General features: G+C 35.4%; 2 protein-coding genes and 1 long non-coding RNA gene across 4 annotated transcripts; 1 reads left to right on the top strand and 2 right to left on the bottom strand.

Moving 5' to 3' along the window:
• Nucleotides 1-523: 523 nt before the first annotated feature.
• On the bottom strand, nucleotides 524-2,714 carry LOC137394699 (uncharacterized). The gene is made up of 3 exons (XR_010978350.1): nucleotides 2,563-2,714; nucleotides 1,953-2,111; nucleotides 524-1,494 (listed from the first exon to the last, which is right to left on the bottom strand). It is a non-coding gene; the product is annotated as an uncharacterized lncRNA (long non-coding RNA).
• Nucleotides 2,715-3,118: 404 nt separating this feature from the next.
• Nucleotides 3,119-11,309, top strand: LOC137393152 (BRCA1-A complex subunit Abraxas 1-like). The gene is made up of 8 exons (XM_068079579.1): nucleotides 3,119-3,216; nucleotides 4,370-4,460; nucleotides 4,718-4,824; nucleotides 6,345-6,556; nucleotides 7,555-7,677; nucleotides 9,014-9,101; nucleotides 9,193-9,376; nucleotides 10,966-11,309. The coding sequence occupies exons 1-8, from the start codon at nucleotides 3,142-3,144 to the stop codon at nucleotides 11,307-11,309; spliced, it is 1,224 nt and encodes a 407-aa protein (XP_067935680.1). The 5' UTR covers nucleotides 3,119-3,141.
• Nucleotides 11,310-11,848: 539 nt separating this feature from the next.
• On the bottom strand, nucleotides 11,849-14,326 carry LOC137393153 (uncharacterized). 2 transcript variants are annotated; one of them, XM_068079580.1, is made up of 3 exons: nucleotides 14,088-14,326; nucleotides 12,765-12,915; nucleotides 11,849-12,501 (listed from the first exon to the last, which is right to left on the bottom strand). In XM_068079580.1, exons 2-3 carry the CDS (start codon nucleotides 12,909-12,911, stop codon nucleotides 11,860-11,862), a joined length of 789 nt encoding a protein of 262 aa, XP_067935681.1. In that variant the 5' UTR covers nucleotides 12,912-12,915; nucleotides 14,088-14,326; the 3' UTR covers nucleotides 11,849-11,859. The 2 variants fall into 2 exon arrangements, with proteins under 2 accessions (XP_067935681.1, XP_067935682.1); XM_068079581.1 differs by lacking the exon at nucleotides 14,088-14,326 and adding an exon at nucleotides 13,028-13,376.
• Nucleotides 14,327-14,672: the final 346 nt, after the last annotated feature.

Below are 14,672 nucleotides of genomic sequence, written 5' to 3'. Positions count from 1 at the left end.
ACAGCTATCTCAAAGCAGAGCAAACAAGCACTAGAATAGAACAAAACTGAATATAACATATAAAAGCATTTGTTTACGGTGACAATTTATAATACGTACATATATTGGTACTACATAATGTAAGATGTCAATTAGTCGGAATTCTCAAACAATAATTTGGTATGACTATGATCGTGTAGGTGAATGATTAATAGTGGAAATTACATGACATATACGTCGTTGGTACCATTGAACATAAAACCCCTGGAATGGCAATCACGTGACTTTTACGTTGATAATAATACGTAAAGTATGCACCATATTGGAGAGCTAATCGAATGCTAGTTCCGTTTGTAAACAAACGGTGAACAATGACAGAAATGTACATGTTGAATAGTTATTTTCCAGCTGGGTGTTAATGAAAGCTCCTCCTACACAATGTTTAGAGTGTCCTGATAGAAGAAAACCTATTTATAACATATGGAGTGGGATATATCGAATGATAAGTAGATGTACAATAGATTTTCGTGGACCATGTTACTCATACAAACTGTTGTATTACAAATGAATAAACCCAGCAAATGATATATTCAGGCAAATAACAACTGATCCATTATATTAAAATTTATATTACATATGCATACATGCATATGGAAAAACTTAACACATGAAGTATTTCGATAAAAACAACACATAGGTATGCTGCCAAAACAGAAACTGTTTTCAAGATTTAAGTGATAATAGCTTATGAATGTATGATATGTATAATACAGTATCTGTAAAAGATGGAATGAACTACTGCAACAACTAAACGGAAATTAAAAACAGTTGTAATAAAGGATAATCAAAATAATGCAAACAAGGAAATGCAGGAATTAGTGTAATCAGATGATTAAACTTATACATACACGTTAGAGAAACTGTGTAAAAGGAGATTTGTATAGAACTGGATATTGAGCCAAGGTGCATCAGAGTTTCTTAGATCTAAATCAGATTAGGAATAACAGCACAACAACAGCTGCCGATGAATATTACAGTGATTACATTGTTACTGGCCTTTAAAAAGTACCACCTTAGTATTGTATGCCACAAAGATGCACCTTGCAGTTTGAGTGTAGGATTTTAGCATAATGATGCTGTCGAAGATCATAAAACGACTGAATAAGGTTTTTCATCAATGACGCAGTGGTTGGATATGCCATCTGCCGTATCCGTAAGGTGTTTCCCAAAGCATAACACATCACTAGATCTTACACTACTGATAAAATACACCACACAATGGAGTGGATCTGGCTTGGTATTAACACGAAAGTATTGATCTGCAACTAGCAGGATCCTGATGGCATCGTCTGATGGACGCACCAATCCTCCATTGTTTTGTAGCTTGAGTAGAGTATAGAGATGTCAGTACTGGATACTCGACTTAGTGGTAACCAGCAACTGACGGCCAATGTCACGACAGCACTTTAGTTAGCTTTTGCACAATGTAGCCAGCTATATAGACTATACTGTTACCTATAACAGAAATTTGACATCTGAAATCATTGAGTTCCACAAACTGATCAACTTCTGGAGTAGCCTGTATGATGAGAATCTCGTTTTGAGCAGTAACATTACCTGTCTTACTAGCATCTGATTCTGCACCACATTTGCTGATAAGTTTGCGAAGGTAGCCTTAAACTGAGTAACAGTAGGATTATTATTCCCAACCCCTAAACAAAATCATCAATTATAACAATTACATAAAATCAACAAAAATGAATGTCTTATTCACATAAACATAGTACCTTAATATACAACAGTACATTTAATAAAATAAACAAAAATAAAACAGCTCCAAATGTTGTTTGAGGTTTATAAATTTTTTTTTAGATATAGCTACTTTACGTTGAGCAACCTTGCAGCACTGTGCTTAACAATATGGTTTTAAATTCAATCATTGAAAAGTATCATTCAGCATTGAAAAATATTACCTTTAAATGACTTCAGTCGAACGTTTTAACCTGCTGTCAAAACATGGATCAATGAAATGTTCGTTGCAGATAAGTGCTCAAGGATCAGGCTTATTCACTCTTCTGTGGTTGCGATACCATTGTGAATAACGAGAGTTCTCAGTTGCTTTGTTTGGAAATCTAAAAATTAAAATGAAACTGTAGTAGTTAGTTAGCAACAGTAGTAATAACAATAATATTATTACTCTTATCTCCTTACTGCTAGCTAGATCCAAGTACAACAATAAATAATATTATAAGCACGACAAACATTTCCTTCAAATATAAATATTTAGAAATAACCTAATGGGTTGTAGTTCCAAAATATTAATATAAAAAAATTCCAAATTTAAATAATAAAAAACCTTCGTTTTGAAGGAAGAACATTTTACTCACTAGCTTATTAATTTATTTAATCACCGACAAAATACAGTCAAACTCGTACACTCAGTAGTGACACTGATCGACTCTCACTCACCCAGTGACTAGTGTAGTAGAACTAACTAGTGGCAGTACTAACTAGTAATAGCACAACTATTAGTAGTCGTAGACTTGAGCAATAGTAATAGAACTAGTAGTAGAAGTGACTCACTTGTGAAATGTCATGCCTTTTCCTTTAAAAGTCCATTCTTGCGGTTTTTGCAGTTCATGGAATAGCAATAGCACTGTGCACCTACACCCTTATCTCTCGTACATAAATTATTAGTAGTAATCTCAGTAGTCTGTTCCTTTGATTGAGCGGTGTATTCGTGACCTTCCATAGCTGTTAAATCTGAAATTACTTGAACATTAACTGATAATGGCGTCGGCCAGATTTCCGTACTCGCAAATGACCTTTGCCCTTCCAGGGGTTTTTAGTTCAATGGTTGGTACCAGAGCCGTATAGTTTCACAGTTTTTTTTATGGTTGTGAAACTATACGACACTGGTTGGTACGTTTGGAACTTGTAGCCCAAGGTCGATTCAGAAGCCTAATAGCTCACATGATAAACGGCTCAGCAAAGCCAACAATAGACTGCTCTGACGCAATTGGCAAGGACTATATCACTGACATAGATATAGAACAGGCGTCACGAATTGCGCGGCATAGATTTATCCATCACATAAACAATAAGTGCTAAGCCTAATCGGAAACGACTTCAGGAAAAAAATCCAGCCAGTTATACTTCAATATGGTGTCTGTAGAACTATATGGTGGAGTGTTCTCTTCAACGCTGTTCAATCAATTACTCTCGCCTTCAAATCAAGTAATTACAATAAATATATCATACGTGCCCATTTTATGTAGTCAGGCCTGCCAACCCAAGAGTGGGGCAATGCGTGAGATTTGGTTTTGGGGCAATTGATGTATCAATGATAGTATATATAAAATTGTGGAAATTGGGGCAAAAATCTCACGCATTTTCATTTTTTTCTTTGGGGTGATTGCGTGAGTCTCACGCCCAATCCGTAAGAGTTGGCAGGTATGTCGGCTTATATATTTGCTGCCAAGACGTATTCGTTATATTATATTTTTTGTTATATTTCTGCCATCGTTAACTTACATAAGCTTTCAACCATTTCTATTGTTGTCGGTACTTCAAATTAATAGTTTCTTGATTACTTTTTTCGGTCACTTTCTGTACAGACCTGCCAACCCAAGAGTGGGGCAATGCGTGAGATTTGGTTTTGGGGCAATTGATGTATTAATGATAGTATATATAAAATTGGGGCGAAAATCTCACGCATTTCTCACGCATTTTCAATTTTTCTTTGGGGTGATTGCGTGAGTCTCATGCCCAACGCGTGAGAGTTGGCAGGTATGTTTCTGTATTATATCTGAATACCTCTGAATTTCTTTGTTGGACACTCTAAATCACTAGGTGCAAGTGGAGTACCTCAGGTGAAAACTATGTGCTACAGCGTTATTAGGTTGTTGCAGCGTGTAATGATTGTGCAGTTTTTGGCAGTACTCTCATGTCACATACAATTCTCGGTAAAAAGTTGCTTTAAAGTTCTTTGTAAAGTATACTGGAGGCAGCGTAAAAGCTTATTGAAGTGAGTTTACCACGGCTAGCTGCGCGTGTGACTATCATTGTTTCAGATCTGTTTTTTGATTATTTCATCATAACCTGATGAGAGAATACTGTGTCGTTTTTCATCTTGGAGGATTTTAGTGAATAAAGCCACCATGTGGTTCGCCTTCGCCTGGATAGGGTTGGAAGACTTGAAGCTGCTTGATTGCTCATGAACCTAACAGGTCTCCTCTGTACACCTTTGATCGAATTTATATAGCTTTGTTGGTAGGGTCCCATAATGTATCCAACCATCCATCCTTGTATTGCAAACCAACCATCATTTGACACTATTTTTACTCATGTTGTCTGTTTTTTAATTAACAAAAAACTATGCTGTTTTTAGGAAGGCATTCTACTTGGTCGCGTTGAACTTCAGACAAAGAACAGCATCAGTGACAATGATATTAACGACCAGAAGGAATGCTTGGTCTACAGTAAGACAACCTTTTATTTAGTGCTGTCTATTACTACAATTGCATCAAGTTGAAATCAATTTCGCTGTCAAAATATTGTTCAAACATTGTTTATATGTTCAAAAGACTGTCTATATTTAACTAGAATGTACATAACATTAGCTTAGCATAGGTTATGATTTTACAACTTTCTACTTTATTGGCTATTAAATAACTTTTAAGTAATTAGGCCTACTGTTTACAATTATGTATGTCAAACCTGACAATCTGTTTTGTAGTGATTGAGAGCACTCTTAACTTTCCTACTCCAAGGTGTTTTTACGACAAAGATGGGCGAATTTTACCAGAGAAAATACAGAGTTTACTTAATGGTCGTCCAATTGAGGTAACTTCCTTTATATATAGCTCTCCGCTAATGCTGATGTTACAACTTTGATAGAAAAACAGTACTCAAGTTTTGGCCAAATTAGTACATGGCATTGTGATTTGTGAAACAAGATGATTCGGAGTATTAGCCATGTCAAACTTAGTGGACCAGAACAAAATTAATTTAGCAAGCTTACAACGGATTTGTTTAACAGTTGTAATGAACCCTATTTTTTACGTTGCATATCTAGAAGTCACGATGTAAGAACATTGTGCAGGTGAGATGAAAAGAAAAATAAACGCACACAGACATTGTTTTACCATTTATTAAATACTACATGCTAAGGCTGGTTTCAAGCTAGCCATAGCATGAAATAGCTTACCACTAGCCATAGTTAGCTAGTGGTAAGCTATTTGCTTTGCCGCTTCAAATTATTAGCAAGAATTCCAAAATAATTCATTCTGGAGTAAGATCTAAGTAATTAACAACCCATACAAAGTTATTTGAACAATTCACAACTGATTTGCTGATCGATTTCAAATCACCGCATGTATAATCCCTGGCTGATGCCATCAACCAGTCATGCTGTATAGGTATGGCTACAACTATAGTCATGCTGTATAGGTATGGCTACAACTATAGTCATGCTGTATAGGTATGGCTACAACTATAGTCATGCTGTATAGGTATGGCTACAACTATAGTCATGCTGTATAGATCAGCTGAAAGCTTGTCTATACAGCATGACAGCTATGTCTATACAGCTTCAGCTATACACGCTGCGCTGAAAGCTGTATGTATAGCGATGCTACATGGTGTATAGTCATGCTGTATAGTCAAATATAGATGAAAGCTTCAGCTATACGGCTTAAGCTATGAAAGCTGTGCACTCACATCATGATCATAGTAATAGTAATAGCAAATGATACTATAATTTAAAATTGTCTACTCTTTTATGTAAAAGATTTGTCACAACATACTTCAAGCTGCTAGTGAGTCATATAGCCCACTCATGAATCATCTTATACATCTCTGCATCTCTGCTACTTTAACATTTTATGCTATAGAAGCGAAAATTTAAATGAATGACATATGATTTTCTTGTTTTACGTTATTTTATTTTACGATTCTTTAGGCATTACGCTGAGAGCCTCTGGGCACAAACTAAATAGTTCTGATTATATTTTGAGGTGATATATCTATATATATATATATATATATATATATATATATATATATATATATATATATATATGTTTATACATATATATTTATATATATATATGTATATATATATATATTTGTTCTGCAGTTTTTGGTTAGTGTACATGCATGTACATAAATTTTGTATAACACGAATCAAACCACAAGCAATTAAACACAATTTTCATAATTACTCACTTATGCTATCGTCTAGCACATGCAAATTTTTAATTAAAAATATTTGAGACCATTCTATTCATAATGCGTTATTCAAGGATTTTTACTAATTAAGAGCAAGGATGATCGCCTAGAATTATTGCTTTGCTATTTTCTAGAAGGTGATAGGCTGGTACAGATCACGGCAGCATGCAGCTTTTGAGATGACCATGTGGGAAAGAAGCATTCACTACAATCTTTCTGACTATATGTTGACGCAGCAAGGGGAAAGTCGGACTAACCTCATGTTTGGCATATTTACCTCCCAATCAAGCAAATATTTTTCTACTAGGCTACAGAGCACAAGGTTCTTGGTTCTCAAAGACTCTGGGTATGCCTGAATACCATTACATATACTTTGGTAAATACTTTATAAAGCTTTGCAGTGAAATTATGTTTTGTAGAAACTCAACAACTTTTATGGTACATACTCTACATTGATTAATACTTGAAAGGACAAATGTAAACAGCAAATAAACAATTATGAAACAAATAGCAGACATGTTTGCTGCGAACAGTGAGCTGTGGTACATAAGTGGGCTAGTAGTAAATTGACATCATATTTAATAGTTTTACCTTTATGGCGGATTGCTCCTCGCGAGAATGTAGCATACTTATGTATGAACACCTTCAGCACTCAACGTTGTCATCTAATGAGGAGTTGTTTCCTTTTGCCATTTTTGTTAAAAAAAGGTTAGACAACTTGCACTCATACATTTATCTCAAAATAACATGGAAGTACATGTAAATTAAAAATATAGCATATGTTGGCCAATGTTACAAGCTTAGTTTATATTGTTAGGTTTTGTATAGGGAATACTATGTGGCACGTTGCACTCGCTATATACATGTATAATATATTGTATAATAATTATACATTGTTACTCTTGTTACATTATACATATTCTTTAGAGGTGAGAGCAAAGTCGTGGCTTGTATAGCTAAGTAAAAGTGAGAGCTTTTATTTATTATAGTTTATTGGATTGACTAGCCAGCAATGGAAAGACTTGTTTGCCACAATTATGTATGCGAGACCAGCTGTTCACAAGAACCGGTTTGACATAGCAAATCCTTTGAAAATGTGGTTTCACTACATATAGAAGTATTGACAATCTTGATAGATTGTCTCATCTCAACTTATTATGCTGGATGCTAGGCATAGGACTGATCAGGCTCTCATATCTTTGAACCAAATTTTAATTCTGGTCATTTATTTTTTATTTGCAGTTTTGTGTAATCTTTTGTACGACTTAAATTAATAATTTTTGTCAATGTAAATTCTCAAGCCTTGATAGTAGCACATTTTTGAAATAGGGATTTATTTTGCAGGAAGTTTGCTCCTGTCGCAATGAATATAAGGAACCTAGGCAATACATCATCAGAATACAAGTTTCCCGTTTGCTCGGATTACTGCACATCCCAAAAGTACAGGGCCATATGCGACAAGCACCGGTAGGTTACTTACTACAAGCAAGATGGTAAAATCTGGCAAGTTCAGTTAGCTGCCTTTAATCACTGCCTTCTCTGTGGTTTCCAACTTTTTCTTAAGATTATGTTTGATCTGGTCACATGATGAAACTACTCATCTCTCAACCACAATCACAATCATGCTTCTATGTACTATGTACTATATGTACTGGTGATTTTGTACAAGGCAACTGGTCTTTCCCAAGCTATTATATAACAATTTCAAGTTGGAAAAGGCAGTAAATGCATTCAATTATACTTCGTTGGGAGTGTATGTTCATTTACGTCAAAAAAAATTTCATGTATATAACAATATATAAATTTCATGTATATAACAATATATAAATCTCATGTATATAACAATATATAAATTTCATGTATATAACAATATATAAATTTCATGTATATAACAATATATAAATCTCATGTATATAACAATATATAAATTTCATGTATATAAATTTTATTCTATTCTCTAAATCAACTTGTGGTAAGTGTAATCATATATTTTATATTGTTAACATTATATTGCTAACATAGAGAACCTGATATCAATATAGGAGGGGACAATTACCTGAATCAGGATCGGCTGATCAGGTGCCGATCTTAAATCAATCTAATGTTTGAAATGCTTTCTCCAAATCAACTATTGGTCATAGTAATATTATCTTAGCTAGGAATAATAGTAATATTATTTCTATTTAGACCAAAATATTATCTTAGCTTAGTGTAATATAGTCTTCTATTTACTAGCCATGTCTGTCGTTTGGATGATAGATGATTATTTATTTCTGGAATCTCGCTCCAAACTAACGCCCAAAAATAAGCTCACTCGTTTGCCATTATTTAGCCTGTTGTCCATTTGTAGCAAGCGAGTTACTCGTCGCTAGGATTGGTTCTGTTGACAATGATAGAAGACTTGTCTCACAGAATATGATCAAACACCAACAGTACTTAATAAAAACATTTGTCCTAAATTTGTCAGTTAGTTGATGCACATGCACTTTGATAATTGCATTCTTCCATACATCAAAAACTTCATTTGTAATTAATACATGGATATCTTCTTTCTATTTTATGTCATTAAATAAACACTCAACCATGGAACACAAAAGATCTTTAAAGAAAAAGGTTTTAGTAAGATTGGCTTGAACAACAGCTGGACAAGTAGGTGTAATTTGAGTCGTGACATCTTAGTGACAAGATCACAGATGAGCATTCATCTCAGCGTCCTAGACCACCCATTTAGTTCATGTAGTTAGTATATTGTTGACAAACCCTCCCATGCTCTGCGCACATGCTAGCATTTTTGCAATTGCAGGGCAAGACTAGTTGATGAGCCTCATCAAACAGTGCACTCAACCAAACAAATCGATAGCATATCTAATGACATGTGTCAACAGTTACAGGTATGTCAGCTTTTCCCCATTGCTGGAGTTGTCTTTTCTTTTATCTTCACTTCCATGGAACACTTTTTATAACAGCCCTATCAACATGTAGGACTTGTGCAGAGAAGTTGAAAAGAGTGAGGCAGAGAGGACTACATTGCTAGAGGAAGTAGAAGACATGAAAAAGATTCTCTGTCTCACAATTTCGCAGTCTGTAAATTTAAACCCAGCAATCAGGGAATCGGAAAGCTTTATAGGTGAAAGCCATGAGCCTCTTAACTTTGAACAACACGAAGGTATGTTTGCACAAAAGTGAGCATTAATGGTAGTGTGTATATGTTAGCATTTGTCAGCTTTGCAAGCTCTAGTTAATGCACTAGTTGATAAATGTTCACCATTACAAGCCGCCAAACTTTTTGTGCTTATAAAACATCCCATTACTATTAGGAATGTTCCTATATTTGCTAGTAATTGTATTTTATTACAAACTTTGCATCAAAAATCATCAAATTCTAGTGTTCAAACATGTTTGTTACAAAATTGATCATCAGCGGGCTGCTTCAAGGTAACTGCATTGAGAACAAAAACATTTAACGTTTGTTGTTAGCTATGAACAGTAAATTGTGATATCTTCTGTTAGAATCTACTTACTGAGTCCAACCGGCTCTAGCTTTGTAGTTTAGCTTAAATTATCAGTATTACTGTCAGGATAGTACTTAATGGTAGACATTGTACTTTAGCATTAGTTACCTATTATAGGGGGCCATCTTAATCTGGACCGAGTTATGTAATTGTCCCTAGCTTCTAATAGTACTTTGTTCGTATAGCTGTTCTGTAGTTGCTATCTTTGATAGTGTTTAATGCAGACCTGTTATTTTCTTGACATTTATGTACTATTATCTTGGCATACGGTGCTAAGTGCCTTGAGCCAAATGGATATCATAAAGGTTGATTTGCAACAAAATTCACATTACGGTTATTTAATACCAAAAGATTCACCATGTCTCACTCTCCTGTGTTGTAGGTGCAAAATATGTAGAAATGTGATTATAAGCTCTTAAAAACTCAAAATGAACAGTTCATCGCAGCCATCACGAAAACGCGGTAGATCGGAATCCCTTTCCAAAATGGCTCAAATGGGACGTACATGGAGATGGACACAAATGCTTCTGTTTACACTTTCATGCAGCCTCATTCGTCGAAATATTTTCACAAATATACTTCACACATTCAATAAAACCATGTTTATTGTCCTTGCGCGTCTGTTTCATCATCATTGTAATGCTGTCACATTGAGCACCGATATCTCAAAACCTACCGTAAACATTTGTTTAATTTTTTACCTTACCTCGAAGGTGTGCATATCATCCTCAGATAAACATGAAGAGCCTGTTGGGCACTTGTAATAGTCGAAAAATGCTGCAGAAATTATTCGCGCTGTTTAGCAGGAAGTATGAGTCACATGATTAGATTACGACCAGACAATTAGACCAAGCCGAAACAAAACTGTAAAGTAGCGAGCATCTATATTTGATCAGGCTTTCCGGTAGAACCCTGAAGTGTTTGTCATAAACTAGTGATACGAGACGTTTTAAATTGACCCTTTTATTGCCTTTAAATTCACATGATAACATCACGTGTCAAAACAATAACCAAAATGTTTAAGAACGTCATCAAAATAAAGAGATTCTAAACTACGGCATTTTCGTGATGGCTGCGATTAACTGTTTGTTTTTGAGCTTTTAAGAGCGTGTAATTACATCTCCACATATTTTGCACCTACAATACATACCTACCTACACAAATTTTGATTTCACATAACTGTAATGTGAATTTTGTTGCAAATAAACTTGAAATTCTATTATTAGCAACTGCCTTGTTTCAGAGCCTCGAGGGACAGTTGAATACCTCATTGACTTTGAGGACTACACAGCGAATCAAATGACTCCCGAAGCTAACCGTGTAAATGAGTGGAGCGGAGATGCCGTCGTTGAAAACCTAAACACGAATGATGGGCAATTACCTAAAGCTAAAAAAACTGGCATCGATGATCTTCTACTGCTGCCTAGCAACAGTTCCAATGATTTGGAGGAGTCTTTTGTCTTAGTTGGTAAGAACAGTGGCACATCACTTACAACTGTCACCCCTCAAAATAACTTGGCGACAGCGATGGATGATGATGAAAAAGACATGACACATTCTAGTCCTCCAGCATCTCCTATATATTGAAGCAATGCTCGAGATTTGTCCATGGCATCTTCAGTGAAGCGGATGCAATCAGTGATCCTATCATCTTCACAGATATAATCAAGAATAATTGCTGTTATTTCTGCACTTGCTCAATCATTACACGTTTTTTTTGTTTTATGTTCACTTTTTGTGAAAAAATGTGCAGCTTTAGTTATTGTGCCTTGAAAATGCATCATATCATGTAATTGTAACAGACAGCGCACACCTTTGCCATTGTGACTATATATTTAATACTTGACATACTTTGCACAACATTGTTTATGGCTCACCAATGCTATTTCTCAATTTAAAGAAACAAGAGCAGCCCTCGTAAGTCTGAATTCAGCCATTAAAAACTGGTAAAATTCAACATTTGCTCAAATCCAATATATCTATTCAGTCTGTGCCAATGTCAAATGAAAGGTATGTATAACTATATATTAATAGGCTTATCAGACTAACACAGTAAGCCATATATCCTTCACAGCTAGCCCATGCTTCATTACAAAATTATTTGCCAGATTTATTAAATTCTGAAACTGATAACACGCTATCCTTGGAATCTGCTAGCTATTGCAGGTAAGGAAAGCTGTTGAGTGGACAAATCAACATCCCCATGGGCTTTACCAAAGTCTCTAAAGATTGCAGACGTTGTTGCTCTGCGCAATGATGAAAACTGAGGTATTGCGTTGTTTCGTAGTATCCATTGCACAGTTTTGCGTCTTCTTTCTTCTGGTGACCATTTGCACAGAAGTTTTTTTTTTTCATCTTCATAGAACTTCCTAATGGAGTAATAACTTGTGCAGTTACCGGGAAGTAATGATTGATATTCCTTGCTTCCACGACTGAGGTTTGTTCCGGCAGTACTGGCCCTTGTACGGCTCTTTTTCCTAATCGCTACTGCTGGAACAGTAACTGTTGGAGCAACCCGGTGCATAGTTTCTTTGTGTTTGAAATCTACATCTAGTAAGCAGTTCCTTACACGAAAAGGATCTGAATTTGTTGTTGAAGGCAATAGTTTAGCAATATTGTTTTTCTTTGTTGTGTTGGAGGTCTTACAAGGCTCAATCGGCGGTTCCTGGCAGCTGTAATCCGGCCTACTTCTTCGTTCGTCGATACAGACGAGACTGTTTTCCCTGTAGACCATTGTATAGGCATGAATATCTCGAATTTCTCTTTGCAAGTCTTCAATCTAAAATTGCATATATAGATTACACTGTCAAAATTAGCTCAACACACATCTGCAAAGTTATTGCTGTGAACAAGAAACATTTCTCTCTCAAAATACATGTAAAAGTATTGTAGAGTTGTGTGAATTTAATATAGCATTATCTCGACATCAGTATCATCGCTGTAAACTGCAATAATGCAAAGTATTAGTTTGTTTTCCTATCTGTTCTGTGAGTTGTTTCCTCAAGTCTTTTGACCACTGAAAAAACCTTAGTAACAAGTTACCTGCTTTGCCAAATCTTCATCACTTCGCTTTTCTTCAGATCTAATCCGCAAGATTTCTTTGGTATGCCGCTCCCTTATTCGATCATTTTTTTGCAAGAGAACATGGGTTGTGTCTGCAGGTGTCTGACGATTTTTCATTGCTGCCATTCCACTGTTAAAAAAAGTCTACTAAGAATGCAACAGAATGTATTTTCAAACAAGCCAGTTCAAATAGCTAATACATCAAATATCTTTCTTTGTTAAATCGCCTAAATAAACCTTACCTACACTATAGCTGTCAAGTCCACTACAGCTTTAAAAGCTGGCTAGACTGGTGATGTCTTTTATCACAAATCCTTAGAGGTGATGTATGGATGAGGCCACCTCATCAAATAATGACAATACAAGGTAATTGTCAAAACGTGATAAGACACCGAGCTAGCCATCAAAGATATTGATTTAACAATGTTACCATAACAGAGCGTGATGTATATAGCTATAGCATACTCATAGTTCGCAGTAAATTCAACAACACTGGAAAGTCAATAACCATATCCGATGTCCCTTTATTCCGTGAGTTTTGACGCTATATTAAGACCGTTATTAATTGTTAATAGAAAAGCATATTTTTATTGCATTTTGGATGAGTATTTACCAACGGCAAACTCTCAAGGAGAAACTGTGGACCAAACAAATGGAGGCAATCAATAGGTTAATTGTGTGATATGTTTAATAGTAGCAGGTTTTGTTGTGCAACTGCGTATTATAGCATGACTATCACATTGATTATCGGTCTCCCACGAAATGAAGTGACGTCGCTGACTTTCTATTTGAAGCTAATTGTTTTACTTCACAAACATAACAACAGAGTGATTGTTCAAAACATGGAGGCTATTCTCCTGTCCCACTCGAGCCCAAAGCAATTTCTGTTTCAAATTTATAGCTGATTTTATTTGATAACAGTGCCAAATTCTCTGACTCACAGCACACTTGATTGCAATATAATACACAATAAAATAAGAACCATTGTAGCTGTAAAAAGAGGCAAGCATCATCTACCAATATAATGCATCAAAGTAATCAACTCAACCAATTTTTTTATAGGTGTGTCTTATTTACTGATGAGTAGTTATGAGAAGTAATTGATTAACTTTTATTAGATGAATATTACATTATAATGTCGTTAGGTTTAGCTTTGTATTGCATTGATTCCGTAAAAACCACCATTAGCCTTAGCCAAGGAACTACAAACTAACCTGCTACACCTCTTTTTATTTTTCATAAGATTTGATCTTCGCCATCAAATACAAAATTTTACACGAAGTTAAAACTGCAGTTAGTTACCTGAATGAAGACAGTCCGTTGCCAGCACCAATCTTATAGTTTATTCTGCATTCGCTCGCATCAGCAATAGATTAGGATGTGTCAATAGTCAATGGCTTTTCTAGCCTGACAGGTAAACAGCGTCGCAAGTTCCTAATCTTTATAGCCAACAAGCTGTTGTTAGTCAACAATGAATGTCAGTCCTATCTGAGCTAGCTCCTCCTGTTAGCCTTGTCAGTGTAAACCTGTCACACTTCATTAGTAGCAAGACAATGGACTAGTGTTGCGATTCTGTACAAGAAAGTGAACACTGAATCTACACGAATTGCTGAAACACAATACAAGTTGGTGAAGAAATATTTTGTACACATCAGAACAGTTATAGGTCTTGTCAGATTTAAGATAACCTAGTACTGCGTATTACACAAGCTGTAGCCAGGTTCAGCAACAAGAATATATATCATGCATAAATTGACTATCGATGTAAAATCTCCACTTACGACAGTTGCTGTAGACTTAGAATTGAAAATGGCAACATGTTAGTGAATTGGTAAAGCACGCTGCAGTATCTATAAGATACTTGTAAACACATATGAAACTCTTGAT

This window comes from Watersipora subatra, chromosome 4, assembly GCF_963576615.1.
Source record: "Watersipora subatra chromosome 4, tzWatSuba1.1, whole genome shotgun sequence".
Classification (NCBI taxonomy): domain Eukaryota; kingdom Metazoa; phylum Bryozoa; class Gymnolaemata; order Cheilostomatida; family Watersiporidae; genus Watersipora; species Watersipora subatra.
Note: the sequence above shows the minus strand (reverse complement) of the source record. Positions and strands in the feature narration are given on the sequence as shown.